Source organism: Gymnogyps californianus, chromosome 3, assembly GCF_018139145.2.
Source record: "Gymnogyps californianus isolate 813 chromosome 3, ASM1813914v2, whole genome shotgun sequence".
Taxonomy (NCBI): domain Eukaryota; kingdom Metazoa; phylum Chordata; class Aves; order Accipitriformes; family Cathartidae; genus Gymnogyps; species Gymnogyps californianus.
The window spans coordinates 120,556,258-120,573,586 of NC_059473.1; the positions used below are offsets into that span (position 1 = coordinate 120,556,258).

The window sequence follows — 17,329 nt, forward strand, 5'->3', positions numbered from 1 at the left end:
GATCACAGTTTATCTTTCACCCACGTGTATGTTTCAAGTAGCAGAGGAGCAGTCTTCTAATAAGATTCACTTTAAAAGCTGAAATAAAGATTGTGCACCCTACTGAGTGCTTGGGGTCAATACCATTGATAGCAAAAAGTACAGCAGAGGCAGGTGATATAGTGCAAATATTTCCCATCCCACAACTGCATGAGGTACCTTGTCAGCAGAAGGGATTGCCTACAGAGTTGGAGGACCTAACCCAAAACCAGGAGGAGCACTGACTGAATAGCATCAGATGCGCTAATTCAGCATATTTTAGGCCAATATCTGCTGTTTTCCCCAGAAGGAGAGCCTTGGTTTCTGTGTAACTAGCCTCCCGAGGCAGGACATACTGTTTGTGGTCACTTTTTTCATATGAGTGTTCTCCATTTGTTTCGTGAAAGGTTTGTATGCTTATTACCCTGCAATGCTTATTGCCAAGCAATATTACCTTGTTAGTAATATTAATGTGTTGCTCTTTTACTACATGCTGTTAATAATTCTGTGTACTGCGGCCAGTCTGCTAGCACCACTGTAATGCAATTATGCTATTCTGGAGCATTGAGGTCTGTATAACTAAAACTCCCGTATTTGTGAGCTAGTTTTTCATGTCTGTGTGCCATTCAGTCTTGCTAATTCATTAAACACTAATGCATTCTTGGTGCCATGCTCTTGCCCTTGCTGAGGTACCGCCATGCTGCTACAGACAAGTATTTGGATTTCATAGAATCATAGAATGATAGAATAGTTTGGGTTGGAAGGCACCTTTAAAAGTCATCTAGTCTGACCTCCCCTGCAATGAGCAGGGACATCTTCAACTAGATCAGGTTGCTCAGAGCCCCGTCCAACCTGACCTCAAATGTTTCCAGGGATGGGGCATCTACCACCTCTCTGGGCAACCTGTGCCAGCGTTTCACCACTCCCATTGTAAAAAATTTCTTCCTTCTCTCTAGTCTGAATCTACCCTCTTTTAGTTTAAAACCATTACCCCTTGTCCTATCGCAACAGGCCCTGCTAAAAAGTTTGTCCCCATCTTTCTTATAAGCCCCCTTTAAGTATTGAAAGGCTGCAATAAGGTCTCCCTGGAGCCTTCTCTTCTCCAGGCTGAACAACCCCAACTCTCTCAGCCTTTCCTCATAGGAGAGGTGTTCCATCCCTCTGATCGTTTTTGTGGCCCTCCTCTGGACCCGCTCCAACAGGTCCATGTCTTTCCTATGCGAGGACTCCAGAGCTGAACGCAGTACTCCAGGTGGGGTCTCACGAGAGCGGAGTGGGAAGAAGAGAGGGAGAGAGGGGCAGAATCACCTCCCTCACCTGCTGGCCACGCTTCTTTTGATGCGTGAAACAACTAACTTCGGCTTTGCATTTTGGAATCACTGAGTAGATTAATAAGAGTGTTTCTGCACATTTAGTGGAGGGTCTTTCTAAAAAGACCGTGAATGGTGAATCCAAAGTTCTGCCCTTCTACACGTCCAATAGTGGCATCAGGATCCGTATTTTTGTGACACCTTTAAGAAGCAGGCAGCTTAAGTGGAATTAGTAGTGTTCTTCACAAAAGATAGCTGAGTAGGATATATTTTTTCTTGCATGGGCTTCTCTAACGAAAGACTAGAACAAGCAAACTTTAAATGAATCTTCTGTCTGTCACACTTCTCCCCCCTCTTACCTACAACTGCCCATTTTTTGACATGAAAATGCCTGCATTCCCAACCTTACTATAAAATATAATGCTGTTAACATTATTTTCCCCATCTGAACAGTAATGGGCAGCAGAAGGTTGTAGGATTTATGGTTGGGGACAGTTGGGACTAGGATTCAGGGTTGCCGACGATGCCCCATGGACTTCCAGTTACCACAGCAGAACTCTTTGACCCTGCATTGGTTTTGTAGGGCACAAGGCCTCAATTCATCCCCTTCACAAGGTGTCAGTCTTGGCAGGAGCCTCTAGATTTTACTGTAGCACAAATAATAAATAAGGACGGCTTTAACTGTCTTGTTACTGTGGGATTTGCTTGCCCTCTCATGATGTGGTCTCCTTGTGATGTGTTCACATCCACTGGATGTCAAATAGGTAAAACTCAGACCTCACAACTTTGGTTTCTAGTGATGAGTTCAGGAGCTTGTTGCTCATGTTTTCCAGTGCACCTAACCACGGCTGTTAGAAGAATTTTCGTCTTGATGATATATATGTTCAGTTTGTTATTAATTACAAAAATAATTGATGGCTGCCCCATGGATTGAAACAGCAGATGCCCTAAACCATCTTTATCTGCTGTGTGTAATTTAGCCCTCTGCTTTTAGCAGAGAGGATGGATTTGGCATGATTTATTTTGTTAACGTGAATATGGAGAGGTTTTAGATTATGAGTTCAAAGCCAAGCTGTGTCACAGGGCACAAATATCATCTGCATAAAACTAGAGCGCTGCAAAGCCACCCCCCTTCATATTGCAGATTTTCAGCAGCAGAACATTTGGAAATTTTTGTGCTCGCCTGAGTTTGGGGCCCTGAAGGCGGCTTAAGCCACAGCAGCTGTTGATGTTCGTAGAGGAGCCATTATAGTTGCTCAGGAGAGGCAGGGTATCAGGCAGCCAGGGAGGGCTGGTGGTGGTTCACACATCTTCCCACTGCTCCTGACCACAGCCTCGGTGCCAAAGGGAAACATTAGTGCAAGAACTGCTCTGTTTCATAACACTAAAAACATCCCTTAGGTAAACTCTGCAGACTGAAAGTGCTGTATTCAGGGCTTCCCTGCGCTGATGAGTTGGCTCAAAACAGGACTTTGCAAGAGAAAATTGTAAATAGGCGGGGGCAACATATAAAGAAGTTTTTTCTGTTGGGGCAGAGGGTGGTGTATACCCTCAGATTCACTCCAAGAAAAAGAAGCTGTGGGCACTTGGTATTTCATGGGTAAAGTGCGTGCTTGAAAGGACGATCCACTCTAGTGCTTTTCCTGCCTCCTGGCAGTGGTGTGTCTCTTAGCCTGAGGAGAGCATCCACAAATCAGTGGGATCCCCTCTGTGCTCAATGGTGTTCATATTTTCTGCTCAAAATGGCAGGTTTGGGTGAGCAGCTGCAGATGAAGAGTTTACAGGCTCGGTCACTCACACATGCACAGTCTTGCAGTGCACGGAGGGGAGAAGTGCCAATATCAGCAAAAGCCTCTGTTCGTTTCCACCATCTTTTTGACTGATGTCCCCATATGAAAGTTGGGAACGTTCCTATTGACAACCGAGGAGTGAAAAATCACAGCACAGCAGGAAGCAAAACCTCTTTGCAGGAGTGTTGGTTTTCACCGTCAAATCTGTTTGCAGCTATCATTGTGGTTAGGAGTATCAAAGCAGTTACGTGTTAGTCTTATCCCAGCTTCCAGAACCTTGAAAACAACATTTCTTCAGAAATAGGGAGAAAGAGTGAACAATGTCAACGAGGAGGGGATTTATCAGCTGATCAAACAAGTAAGTCTTATTCAGAGGATGGTCCTGCAAAAGACTTAGGGATGTCCTTAATTTGAAAGCTGATTTTCTTTATAGAATTAGGTTTTTAATTATATGCAACCTCTGCCTGCAAACCTCAGACCTGTTATTTGTCATGGACCTGTTCCAAAACCTGTCTGAGTGTTTGGAAAGACTTCACCAGTCTCAGTGACAGCTGGAACTGTCTTTGCAGTCACAGTCTACCAGCAAGACCAGAACTGTCCCTTGTGGTTATATAAATATTAAACGTTCAAATTGTATCATCAGAACACTTCCAGTGCCTCCCTTTGGACAAGGGACTTATTCCAGTTTTGTCGTTGCATTCAGGCCGAAGTAGTTGGAAGGAAACCTCCGCAAATCCCTGTTTTATTCTTCTTCCACAAGGAAAGATTTGCTGCCAATTATTAACAAGGGGCTTCCAAAAAACAACCCGGGGGAGATCATTCCAATTTTTAGACTGCTTGGCCTGAGCCTTATTAATAAGGGGCTCCTGGAGAGCTTCCTCTGTTCTACCAGGGGATTTCGGCAGCCTGTGGGGCTAACTGTAAATTCCCTAGAAGATATTGCTCCTACTGTTTGCCTGCCTATGCTTAATGCTGAACCTTTTAGTGGGGCCCTCTGAAATTTTCCTCCCCACTGAGATTTCTGAATGCACGAAGGCATCACAGGAAGCCAGCAGCGTTAATGCCTAGATTGGTTTTTATTTATTGGAACAATTTATTATAATAGCAATAACAACCTTGGCCTGGGGCATTTCCTGGGGAATTAATGGCAGTCTGGGCTGATGCTCCCAGCAGATTGTTAGCCCTCAGGAAACAGGCTCCGTAATTGCTGCTGGTTTGGTTGGAAAAACACAATAAAATGTGTTTCTAATTTTTGGCCAGTTTGAGCACCTAGAAATGGTGGCTTTTGTATAGAGGGTTATAAAGAGCATATATCTTTTGTCTGCATGGATTAAATTCAGGCTTGAATCAGTGACATTTTCATCAATGCTTTCAGTCCAGAAAGAGTAATACCAGGAAGGGGAAAGGTAACCCCAGCTAAAGAGACTGACAGCAACTGGTCCTGCTAGAAGTTTAGGAGAAAAATATAGCTCTGTACTGTCATCTACAGCAGTGGAAGAAAAAGTTACACTGGTCAAAATCCATGTGTTAGTGGGTGTACACACACACATGAAGGCGTATCAGAATTATGTTAACTCCTGCTACTGATGACCAGACACTTTTAAAGAGTTTTTTTCAAATATAATGAGTGCTTTGAGGAGCTTCAGTGTTGGCATGATGAATCTGAACCACCGTCGATTTTTTGGAAGATGCTGAGCATCTGTTTGCTGAAGAGGATGCCCCTTTTTAGTCTTTGCAAGTTGAACATGCAATGGGGGAGGCTCTCAAAATCAACTGTCAAACCCCCAAATCTAGGCTATTGCTGACTTGGCTACTTCAGCTGAGAAAAAGCAGAGCCCGTGGTTTTTAGCTTAAGTTGCTCTTTCTGCTGGGAAAAAAAGAGATATTGCTGTGTGAGTGGATTGTACGTATGATAAATGCCAAGACTGCAGTTGAACGTAGGGTTACAACTCAGTGAGGAAGTCCAGACAGTGTCTCAGATGTTGACAGAGTAGCTGGAGGAGCTCATAAATGCCACTGGAGCCCAAAGATTCAATTACAGCCATCGCACTGCATGAAGGGCTATACATACAAGCACAAGCAGGGGATGAAAAATGGTTGCTTAAGCAGCAATCGAGGTGCAGCTTGCTCATGAGCTGGATACAGTAGCATGGAAAAAGGAGTGTGGAGGAGAAAGGAAAGGGAGGACATGGACAAAAACGGGGAAAGAGAAACCGTGTGTGTCTGCGTCTCAGGCTCCAATCTAGGGTTTTTTTATGAGTTGCTTTAAAAGAGTGAACAGTGGAACTAATGCAACCAAATCAAGCCCATGTGTGTGCAGGAACGTGGTGCTCAGGGAAGTGTGCCTGGCATCCTGTCAGCCAGGCAGAGCAGAGGCAGACGGGACCAAGCGTCTTCCAGGACAAACAGATCAGTCCTGCTCATTTGTTCTTCCCACACTCCCACACTCTGTGCGTCCTCCTTAGGCCTACTTGCAAAGAAAGCTTTGCAGTTGCTGTCCTGAGTTACATTGCACGTGGAGGTAGAAGCCGTATCAGGGTGTGATTCCACTTTTCCTGGGGTTTTCAAATCTCTGAAATTTAGCCCACTTCTTTACTGTTCACACAGTACCAGATGGGCAGCAGCTTTGCTACTACACAAGCAGGGCTGCAGTTTTAATTCAAGTTCTGCGCCCTGAGTTCAGAATTGCCACTGTCTTCATTGGAGCCAGGACTTCACTCAGCCAGACTGCTACAAGAGCCATTGGCACGTCCTTCATGCCTGCTCTGGTATCTTCTCTTCTACCTTTGGATTTTTCCTGTCTCACTTTTGTCAAAATATCTTAGCTTAAAACCTCTGGCTTTGGTCTCACTTGACTTTCCAACTACTGCTGCATTTCTCTCCTCTTTTTTTGGACTTGTTGAATGCATCTGCTGCAGTTTTCTCCTCTTTTTTTGTAGTCTCTCTTCAGCCTGTTTTTTTCCGCATGCCATCCACACCAACCACTCTAGCAACAGCCTCCTGTTTTATTAGCCAGATTTCAGACTACCATGACATCTTTCTCCACCTTGGCTTGTCAGTCATCTTTGAGATTCATTTGGTAGGAGAGAAGTGAAGAGCACAAAGGTGTTTTGTCCCTGTAACTGTTCCACGAGCATGTCCAGGCATCGAACTATGCATTGCCTTGAACTGTGCACACATCAGTGTTTGGGCTCTGACCACAGAATCAGAGAATAATCTAGGCTGGAAGGAGTCTCCAGGGGTCACTTTGTCCAACCCCCTACTCAGAACATGGCTAACTTTAAATTTAGAGCCAGCTTTGAAGTTAGAGCAGGGTCTTGTCCTGTTGAGTTTTGAATATCTCCAAATGGTTTCCAGTTCATCTTCTGCAAACTTTTTTTTAAGGAAATCAGCTGGAGAGGGCAGTTTCTAAAAGCACAGTGGGGGGAAGTGAAGGTAGAGCGGAGCCTTTTAGTTACAGAGATCTTTCAGGGCTGAATGTCAGGCTCTCAGCTGGTGGGAACTGTTACAGCTCCATCACTGAGTTCAAGGGAATAAGACTTATCTGAGGAACTGACTCCATCCTTGAACTCAGGACTCCCAACAGACACGGCAGAGTAGAGCTGGCCTTGACACTTCTGCTCGGTTCACCTTCACCCTTTCAGCATACCTATAAACCGAAATGATTCAGCCCAGGGGAATTGCAGTAACAGCATTTATCATAATTACGCTTCTAAGTAGTCCCATGAACCAAAAAAAAAAAAAAAGGTAGTAAATAAACAAGATGACCTAGTTTAAAAGGCATTGTTGATCCTTTGGAGTCTTGTTATATCACCTCTGAAATGTGGCTATGCAGGATTCATCCTGTTAGCGCACTGACTCCAGCTATGCTTGTGTAGCACAGGTATACGTTTTGGTGGTCTGGGCGGAAAGCCAGCACACTTGCCTTAGATAAGCAAATGAAACCTATGAATAAATAGTATGCATTCTTCCATGCTGCAAGGCTTCCCATTTCAGCTGGGCCACAGCACAGAGAGCATATAAAGCTTTGCAATCATCTTTATGCCCGGTACGATGATAATGGATGCGACAGCAAGATGCACTTAGCTGCTGCTGGGTGTGCAGCACCGTGGTGTCAACCCCGCTCATGCAGCCACTGGAATTAGCATTTAATTCTGTGGGCTGCTCCTTCTTCTTCCAGACGACTCCAAGACATGACTGCAGCGAATCTACATTCTGCATGTGGGCAAATGCCTTGGCAGCAAATCCACCATTTAAATTCCCCTTCCTGATTTCCCTGGAGGGAGGAGCCGAAGGAGGGCATGGAAGTAAAGCAACCATTAGAAACTCTGTCCCTCCGGAGACAGTGGCTGGTTTGTGCACAGAGGAGCTGTGTGTGTGTGTTTTGATCTTTTAAGGGTTGTTCTTGACAATCATTTTCTTTCCCCTTTCAGAAAACCCCGAGCGGGCTGCTCTGTATTTTGTCTCTGGAGTGTGCATTGGACTCGTCTTGACCCTGCTGGCCCTGGTGCTAAGGGTGTCCTGCCGAACTGACTGCAAACGCTCCTCCGCGAAAAAACCTCCTCGGGAGCGGGAGAGCGACAGCGACAGCAGTGACAGCGATGACGATTCGGACACCACTTCAGACCTGTCAGCCCGCAGGCACCGCAGGTTTGAGAGGACTTTGAACATGAACGTCTTCACTTCGGCGGAGGAGCTGGAGCGAGCTCAGCGGCTGGAGGAGCGGGAGCGCATCATCCGGGAGATCTGGATGAACGGCCAGCCGGACATCCCAGGGACCAGGAGCCTCAACCGCTACTACTAAGCGATGGAGAGTCCAACCACCCTGCCCTGCACCCTGGGGCTCCTCCACACATGATAGAAGAGAGGGAGAGAAGGAATATTATGTGGGTGTCTCCCCTTTTCCTTTCAGGCGTACTACCTGGAGCAGTGTGAATGGACAGCAATAAAGCTTTCCCTGTCTCCTTCTCCCTGACATATTGCTATCACCCCTCTTCACAGACACTTTCTGGTTTCAACAGAGGTGGTTGCCAACTTCATTTCTTAGTAGCAGGCAGGAAGGTGACAATTACAGTCCTCCCGTGTGGGACATTGAGTTTGGCATGCTGCGGTACGAGTGCTCCTCTCTTGGCTGAGGAGAGAAGTCGTCCACATTTTGGTGTTCATTTAGGATTTTTTGGTTTCCCTTTCCTGAGGACTGTGGGAGAATTGTGAACAAAACGACAAATCTGGAAAGATGATTTGGGAAGGGAGGGGGAGGTGCATCCTGACCAATTGTCTTGTGACTTCAGAAGCCATGAGATTAACCTAATTAAAACCCAACGGCAAATATGATTTGTTAAGAACTGGGGGATGGGGGGGAGGGGGATTCTTCCATCGTGAAATCATCTCGGTGCTTGGATGTTTGCCATAGTGTATTCAGTTATTTATGGCTGTCTTTTCATCTTCCTTTTCAATGGGAACATTTATTTTTTTTACTGACACCTCAGGGATAAAATCCTATTATTTTTTCGAGTCTGTTCTCCCTGCTGGCCCCTGTCAAACACAACCCAACCCACCTCCAACAGTGAAATTATGGTAATATAAGAGATGTGTCAGTGACTGGTGAGATGTTAACAACCTCAAAGAGGTTGAAAAGGGTTTTCTTTTTGTTTTGTTCTAAATATATATATATATATATATTTGAAGATGCTGCACAGGAATGTGCCTTATTCTTTTTTTTGTTGTTAAACTACAGTTTTCCTATGGATAGCAATGCACAATGTTTTATATATTTTATTAAAAAAATAAAAAAAATAAAAAGTATATGTTTACCAGAGGAAAATGGAGACAGAAGGAGCCACATATGACAACAGAATAGGTAATAAATGCTAAATAAACTCTGGTTTGCTTCAATACATTTGAATTTGCATACTCACTTTTGGCATAGGTGTTGCTTGAGGGAGATACTTTGGAAGAGCAGCACACCTCTGCAAGCAATCAAAGCCGACGTCTTCTGCATGCAGGAAACTGGAGGCACTTTTTCCTTTGGCTGCAGCCCATCAGTCGACTTCTGCGGTGCACATGGGCAGGAGCAGCTGAGCAATGTGTTGGTTCTCAAAGGGCCATCCCAAAGCCTACCTGCACCAAGGGAAAGAGTCCCAGTGATTTCATGATGCTTTGAGTCTGTCCCCCAGACCCAAATCATACCTGGGCCAGAAGAAAATGTTAAATGAACCAAAAAAAAAACCCCATGGAAAAAAGACAAAATATATTTTAGTGCTCCTTCAGTTGTCCCATGGAGTGTTCAATGGGATATCACCACCCTACTCACTCCCAAGCACCAGTTCACATCACTTCAGTCATAAAAATTGGTGTTTTTCAAGTCTGTGCGATGCTGCTGTAGCCTGCATGGCTTTGGGATGTGCTCCTCTGTCACTTAGGCATGCTTATGTCTTAAGAGTTTGCAAAATGCAGGCAAAGCAAATAATGACCAAAAGCTCTGAATGCCCAGAGCTTTCTCCTAGCCTCAAGGAGAGATGAAGATGGGTAGGCCTGCCCACAAAATGACTGAGGACGTTAGAGTGAGGTTGCAAGGGTTCATGTGCTGTGCCAAACAGCTGCACGGTGGGACAGACCCCTGACACCAAAGACCTTGGCACTCTTTGGGGTCACGGTGGGCCTCCTTCTCTGGCTGAGGAAAGCTGCATTTGAAGTGCTCACAACTTCGCTCTTGCAGGGTGAGAGCAAAGATGAGTAACTGCAACTGGTGGTACTGGTAACGTCAGAGATAAGGCCAGCTGGTAAGAGATGGCTTCACCTGGGAAGGCAATACTAGTACCACAGAGCGACTCCTGGTCCCGGTCCTGGTCCCGTGAAGGTTTGAATGGAAAGACTCAGTATTGACCTGGGATGTAATTTTGCAGCTGATATTTAGAAATAAAGCAGGAGGCAGGTCCCAAACCCCGGATGCGTTGCCAGGTGCTGTGCTTTAGCTGGAATGTTGAATGCGCTCTGCTGAAGATGTTGAGGAGCAAAATGACAGGATGAGGTCAGTGGGAGCAGTTTTGTTGGCCGTGTGTTTTCCTCTATAACAAGATACAGTCCCTCAACCTTGGTGATTAAGGGACAGCAAATTTTCAGATTTAGAGTGCTGTGTCCTGGGAGATAGCTTGCAAAACTGATTTAAAAAATGCTATAAATGAATGGATTTATGTATATGATTTTCCCAAATGAATTTTTTTTACCAGAGGAAAGAGCAAGTGCGGTAAGCCTGAGTGTACCTCATATGCCACCGAGGGATTAAAATATCTGCTTCAAATGTAAATCACAACCGAACCGAAATTACAAATGGATGAACAATCCTCCCTTAGCATTGCTAGTGCTGCTGTAAATCTTCCAGCTGAAGCTTGCAATACAAAGAGCAGGTTGTGCACGTTGCTTTTCAGAGTTGAGCAGACAAGCCCAGCTCAGCCTTGCCCTAGGTAACAAGATGTAACAAAAGTAGACTCACTGTCTTCACAGCACATGCAATATTGTTATGTACCTTCTAGCTCCTTTTGTCTCAGGGCCATGCATTTCTCAAAAGGCTTTGACTAAAGAAAAAGAAAAAATACAATCCTTTGAGCTACCGTAAGTAAAAGACTTTAAGTCATTCTGTAACTGTTTCTGGATTTGAATCAAAAGTGCTGAACAGTTTGTTTGGGGCAAAAAACACAATCAAGATTTGTGGGGCAGGAGCTGGTGGTTTGCCTTTAACTCTATCAACCAATGGAGCAAAACCACTCACCTGGAGTATAGAAGAGCTAGATTCACTGTGGGAGGTGGTCAAATCCATATTTCTCACCCCACAAAAGAGTATCTTAAGCGCACAGATCTTTGGACTTGTCTGGTTTCAATCTTTTGTGTTGTACTCACCATGTCATACGGAACGTTTAAACACTTGTAGAGCCAGAGAGCAGAGAATAAATGCTTTTCTACCAGCCTAATGTGAATCCCTCTGGTAGGAGGTTACGCATAGCTCTGCTCTCTTACTTTCATGCTTACTTAATTTTTTACATTAAAGTGAAATATTGTTTCCAGAATAACACTGTTCAAAGTCCCCAAGACAGATAAAGGACTTGAAATCAACTTTTCCTGTTTCATGAATGAATTTCCTAATAAGTGACCTTTCGGATAAAAAGATGCTGAGGTCATTTTCCATGTGAATCTATTCTTTATGCCTCAGTTTGCCTTATAATTTTATAACAGAGGATAACAGAGCAATCCTGGACTCTGAGTTGCTTGGCCAGTTGTAATAGGGGGAAGCACATGATATTGTATTTAAAGGAGACAGCATTGCAGTTGCCACGTGCAGTCTGCTGGGCTGCAGGCTTGTGGCAGGTAAGCCTCGGGAAGTGAAGTGCCTGTGCTACATACCTGGGCACTTTCACACTTCTACAAATTACAGGATACTTGGATTAGTAACCATAGAGTCATTAAACTACAGTTTGATAACTCATACCATGTTAGCTTTGTAAATGAATGTGATGGGTTGGAAAATTAAGGGTCATACTCCTGGGAGAAGCTGAACACATGGAAACGATGGGTCAGACTTTCGAAGAGTCAACTACACATTTGTTACCCTCCTGTCTGGTGGGACAGATGGGGCCAGTTACAGAAGAAGTCACAGTTGTGTATGGAGAGACTGCAGAGAGGTAGGTTGTTCCAGTTAGATACCCGCTATGCTCTCCTACTTGCTCCCCATCGCCCTTGACTTCTCAGGGCTGTTTTCACTTCCTGCTATCATCCGGTCCATCGGCACTGACCTCTTTTGCGGACCTGTGTTCAATGTACCCTGAAAATCTCAGTAATATGGTGTTTGCTGCCTTTCCCATGTCCACCCTGGTGTTCATATCCTCGATGAATTCCAGCCAGTTAATGAGGCGTGCCTTTCCCTTCCAGAAACCGCAGTGCCACTACTTAACCCCTTGCCTGCCATCTTTCCCAGCACCTCAGGGGCTACACAAATAAAGCGAGCTCGCTTCGCTATTGTGCTGCCAGGATGTAAAGCATAAGCTCATGGTGCTGTGGAGAATCTGAATTTCCTCTCGTGCTACATGGACTCTCTCGAGTTTCTGGAGGCATCACAAGCAATTAATCATCTTAGACTGGCCCAGAAATCCTTCTGCTCACAATCATTACTGAGGTAATGATTCATCATAGTGAAGTTTTAATAATCCCATCTGAGTTTCTAGTGTCCTTAGATACTCCCCCCCCCCAAATTCTCAGTGTTGCTTGCCTTTCCTTGTCCACTCATTAGAATTGGTGCAGCTTGCCCCTTCACGTAATTTCATCCCTTTTCTCTTTGTCTGTTAGTCTATTTTTGTGGTTGTCTCAAGGACTGTCAGTTAAGCATAGTTTACCAAAAAGGCAGTAAAGGTTTTGGTTCATTACACTGCAGCTCACCATTATGTTGCAGTATGTGTGCATTTGCTACACCCCTGGTGTGAAGGTGCTCGCTTACTCTGAGTGGATGTGGTGGTTTAGTAGTATTTAAGCAAATCAGTTGCTTTGGGGGTTTTTTACCCACCACTGAATGGACCTATTCCAGCAATAGTGATGTAATTGTCACCATGTGGGGTATTGCATCAGGGAGCCCTGAGTCACTGGTGCAAAATCACTGGAAGTTACGTGTTGGCTGAACCATGACCACCTGAAAGCTGCTCAAAGGTGTATGTGCGGTGGATGCTCTGGGAAGCGCATGCTGGTGGACACTCGCTCATATCATGAAAGCATACCAGTTCTCATGTGGGCCTTTCCAGGAGGATAGGTGGACTTGGCTTTGTCCTCAAGGCTAGAAGAGTGCAAGTGGCCCATGATTTCCCTTGGGAGGTGTCTGCTTGCTGAGGGGAGGTGTAAGATACATTCCTCTGTCGAATGCCTGGAAATATGGTCAGAACAATTCCAGAGGCAGGTCTGATGGATGTCAACACTGATTCTTTTTTCCCTCTGTCTGATCACCAGTGGGCAGCTCAGGAAGGTCCCCAGAAGGAGAGGAGGTGCTGGACCAACATGCTCCACACCGAACCTCTGATCAGAGCCCTTGGCAGGATGGGAATGGGGGACAGGGGACTCCTGCTGCCAGGCCTGTAATCACCAAACAAGGTTTCCTAGTGCTGAAGCTTCAACAAGAACCAAGGGAATGGAGCCACCCTCCGCTGGCAAAAGACGTAGTACTGGGGCACCGTGGTCAAGACCATGAGCATGGCCAGGCATCCATGATCTCCATCAGTGTTGCTACAACCTGTCAAAAATGGCAAGATTTGCTGGCCTGCTCTTCTGGGACCAGTTCCTGAAGGACTGGAGGGACAGTCTGATTTTTCAGTGCCAAAGTCACTGATTTGGGGTGTGGGAGTAGAATGGTGGTAAGTTACCCATCTACATGCATGTGTCAGTGGCAGCTTCACAGTGCACTTGTACGCTTGCAAACACATGGTTGCTTCTCAAACCACTCAGTACTGCCAGAATCATCCAGAAAACATTTCAAAATATGGATGTATTTTTAATTCAAGAAAATCACCACCTGATTTTGTGTTTTGTTTCACCTGCTTTCTCTTTTTCCCTTCCATCCCAATGACAAAATGAACTGGTAAAACTAAAGCCTCAGCATCCCCTCCCAAGACCTAAGCAAACCCAAGCATGTTTTTTTTTTCATTCTACAATAAGAGAGTCTAAATAAAGTGCTTTGCAAAAATATTCAGTTGGGGATTTTTTTTTTTCCGATTTGAATAAATTAATTTAAAAAGTGAGTTCTCCAAAGAGTATGTCATGTTTTCTTATCATCTTATCTCTATCCTTCTAGAGGAACTTCTAATGAATGGAGGGGAGTATTACATTGTGCTAATGCCCAATCCATCATTCTTTGGAAGCATTTTTCTTTGAGATGTCCCAGTCCCTCCTACATTACTCCTTTGCTGAGTAACCTCTTAAAGTCCTCCTCCCATTTCACTCCTAGATTACCCAACTATGGTTAGGACTGTAAATTGTGGCAGACCACATTCTTGTGGCTCATCTTTCCTCCTTCTCTATTTCTCCTAGCTGGCTGGAGACCTGTGCTGTTTTCCACTAACTGCTGAGGAAACGCCACATATTTCATGGCACTGGAATGGATCTTGGCTTTCATTAGTTCATCTGCCATTTTTCTATTGAACAACATGTGGATTGGGAGGCGGAAGGGAAAAATCAAAACCTGGTTTTGGATTTTTTTCCTGTTGAAGGACGTTGTTCTGAGCAAAGCTGGGTGACTGTGAAGGGAAGCAATTCCTCATATTGAGGCTGAGCTTGAACAGGGAAAATGCAGTCTTGAGGGGTACCTATTTCTGCCAAGGCTTTGCATCCTTTGCCAAATGCAAACGTTGCCACTTTGGCACCTCCTGAGAACTTCAATCATTTCTCCTGCATAATAAGCTTATGGTTTTGGAGCAAACACTTTTTGAGGACAAATAGAGACAGCAGATGGGAACAAGGCCAAATTTCTTTCCTTGAGCTATGAGGAAACACCTTTCCCTTTCCATTATGACTTCATAAAGACATAAGCTACAGTGATGTGATAGAAAGTGCCATTTAAAAACCCTGAAATGGGACATCTAAGTGAAAAGGTATCTTTCTTTACAGTTTCTGGCAGAGCACTGACTTTGCTTGTTTATTTTCTGGTTGTGTTTGGAGTCTGATATTATTCTGTATCGTGAGTGAAACATAAGCTCCCCGCAACACTTTTCTGGGGATGCGGTGCCATGCTGGAAAAACATCCTTTGGCTTTCAAAAAGGCAGTAATTTGTACATTCCATTTCTTGCAAAGGTCTTTAAAATCCCCTTTTATGTGGAATGGCCCTCGTCTCATTCTTGGGGTAAGGGGACTTTGTTTAAATGAATGAATTGTTTAGAAGGGACAGAAGTAGTTCTCCTTCCTCCAGCTCCTGCATTTTTGGAGCCTCTAGACCACCCAGGAACAGCAGAGCTCAGAGGCATCCGATGCTTTTTCTAAACTGTTCTTTGTATGAATTGCTCTCCTTTCTGGAAATAGCACTGCGCTGCTCGAAAGTAACAACAGACCCAGCCGTATCTGTGAGTGTTGCTGTTTCAGCCCACAGCTAACCTAGGTGTCCAAGTTCCCAATGTGATTACAGTACCAGTAAAGGATCTGTGTATTTCTGGCATCTTTTAAAATGACAATTTAAGAGAAAAAGTTCAAGAGGGCTCAAGCAAACCAATGTGAGTCAGAAACGGTGACTTTGCATCCAAAACCAATGCAGGATTTTCTCCTGGAACTGGAAGTGATCTGGCAATGACAAGTTTGCTTCTGAGAACTGACTAAAAAACAAGAAAAAGTGATTGCTAATGATACAGCCTGAAGATTAAGGAGCTCACCGGACAGCACTTCCAGAGGATGCTTTTCCTGGGAGGGAAGGTTGAATGCTGTCTGACAAGACCCTGAGAGCTGTCACTCACAATCTTGGCATACTTCTGAGACTCCCCTGATGCTTCCTCTGCTATAGCAGCATCTCAGCAGGCTTCCCTGTCTGGATCTATGTCAGGGTTTACAGTACCAGTGGTGCTGGATCCCTTAGCAGATTGCCTTGTCGACCAGGGGAGGACAAATACCACCAACACAAGAAGGGATGAGGCTGGTGAAGCTGAGCTTCTTCCCAGCCCACTTGCTGAGGGCTAGAGTCTACCAGGGAACAGGCTACTGCTCCTTGGTGACCTCCTCCTGCTCCAAACACATTTGTCTACACACCCTGTGTCCCTCTGTGCCCCACACAAGGGGGCAGCCAGGATAGCAAACCTCCTGCTCCCTCCGAGATTGCCTTCCCACCTCCAGCCCTGCCTCCTCCCTGGTGGCAGGACCATGACTTTCCCTGCATGAGGGCACCTGAATAGGGAGGAAAAGGGCTGACTGCAGCAAGGAGACAGGCAGCAGCATGGGAAGGTGGGGGAGATATAGATGTGGTCATCACCTGGGGTTCCTGATAAGAGAGGAGAGGAGAGGAGAGGAGAAGGTGTCAGGAGCAAGAAGTTTGGGAAACACAGAGTCCCTTGACTCTAAGCACCCCACTTCCGAGGTCCCTCTCCCCAACTTTAAGACCTTCCAAAATCCCTCCCAGCTGTAGTCCTTCTGGAGGCTGGTTTGCCTGGAGGACATAGGTCATGAGACAGCCTCCAGTAGGCTACATGGTCCTTTTGGATGAAAGCCCAAGCCTTAAAAGTTCTATTTACAGAACATAACCTGCTTTCAGCAGTGAAAACTTTTTCTGGTGCAGAATAAGTCCTCTCTATCTTCCACAAAAGAAATACCTCATTTCTTCTTGTAAACAGCTTGGTGTGGCTAGTGCTGTATGGTCAATTCAGTTCACTGGTGGGATGTGATTTACCACAGGCATATTTATACATTGGCTATAAAATATACTCAGTTTTCCAGGATGGAAAAATGCCATTTGAATGTGAACTAATTATATTTGTTTTCTTATTGTAAATTGACATTCAAAAGCAAAAGCAGCAGTGACAGCAGTCAATGTTTATGTCTCATACACCCACACAGACCTCTTCCAGTGAAAGGATGAAGGAGTAAATAATTTCTGAATGTGTCATTTTGATTTGGACCATTTCTAGTTCATATCAAGTTATTAAAGTCCCAGAAAAAAACACAGGTTTTGACTGGTAATCTGGAATGTTTCAATTAAAAATTGCCTAACAGGGATGTGTTGAGAAACCCCAACTAACCCTTTTCCACAAATCTGTCCTTTTTTTTTAAACAAAGAAATGTTTTACTGAAAACTTCTCAGCTAATTCTACTAACCAAGAGCCAATGAAGCTGAAGCTAAAGTCAGGCTGGACATAAAACAGACTTTTTAAATAACAGCAATAATTGGGGCTTGGAAGAAATTAACATGTGATGGTTTCATGTGATGGGAATTCTTTAATCAGAGTAGGGGGTTTCTGAATGACATACTTGCTTCTGGATGAGATGAAAATTCAGAGAAGGCCTTGACATATGTCATATGAAAGTGGTATTAGATGTTCTGAACAGCTCCTGCCAACCATATAATGTATGGCACCGAGACCCTCTCCCACAGGTGATACACTGCCTTCTGCTAAATGCAGGGGGTGAGTTATGGCCCACATACTGGTAGTAGAGCAACCCAGCAATAGCATAGAGCTATTCAACACCCTTTTCTCACTGGTGGTCCTGCC

At 44.8% G+C, this 17,329-nt stretch overlaps 1 protein-coding gene across 2 annotated transcripts in view; it reads left to right on the plus strand.

The window, feature by feature from the left end:
* Nucleotides 1-8,372, plus strand: part of EVA1A (eva-1 homolog A, regulator of programmed cell death) — a 214,674-nt gene extending 206,302 nt beyond the window's left edge. For both annotated transcript variants that reach the window (XM_050894678.1, XM_050894679.1), the window contains one exon: nt 7,552-8,372. In XM_050894678.1, the coding sequence (XP_050750635.1) occupies nt 7,552-7,922 (371 nt within the window). In that variant the 3' untranslated portion in view covers nt 7,923-8,372. The remainder of the gene's footprint in view (nt 1-7,551) is intronic.
* Nucleotides 8,373-17,329: the final 8,957 nt, after the last annotated feature.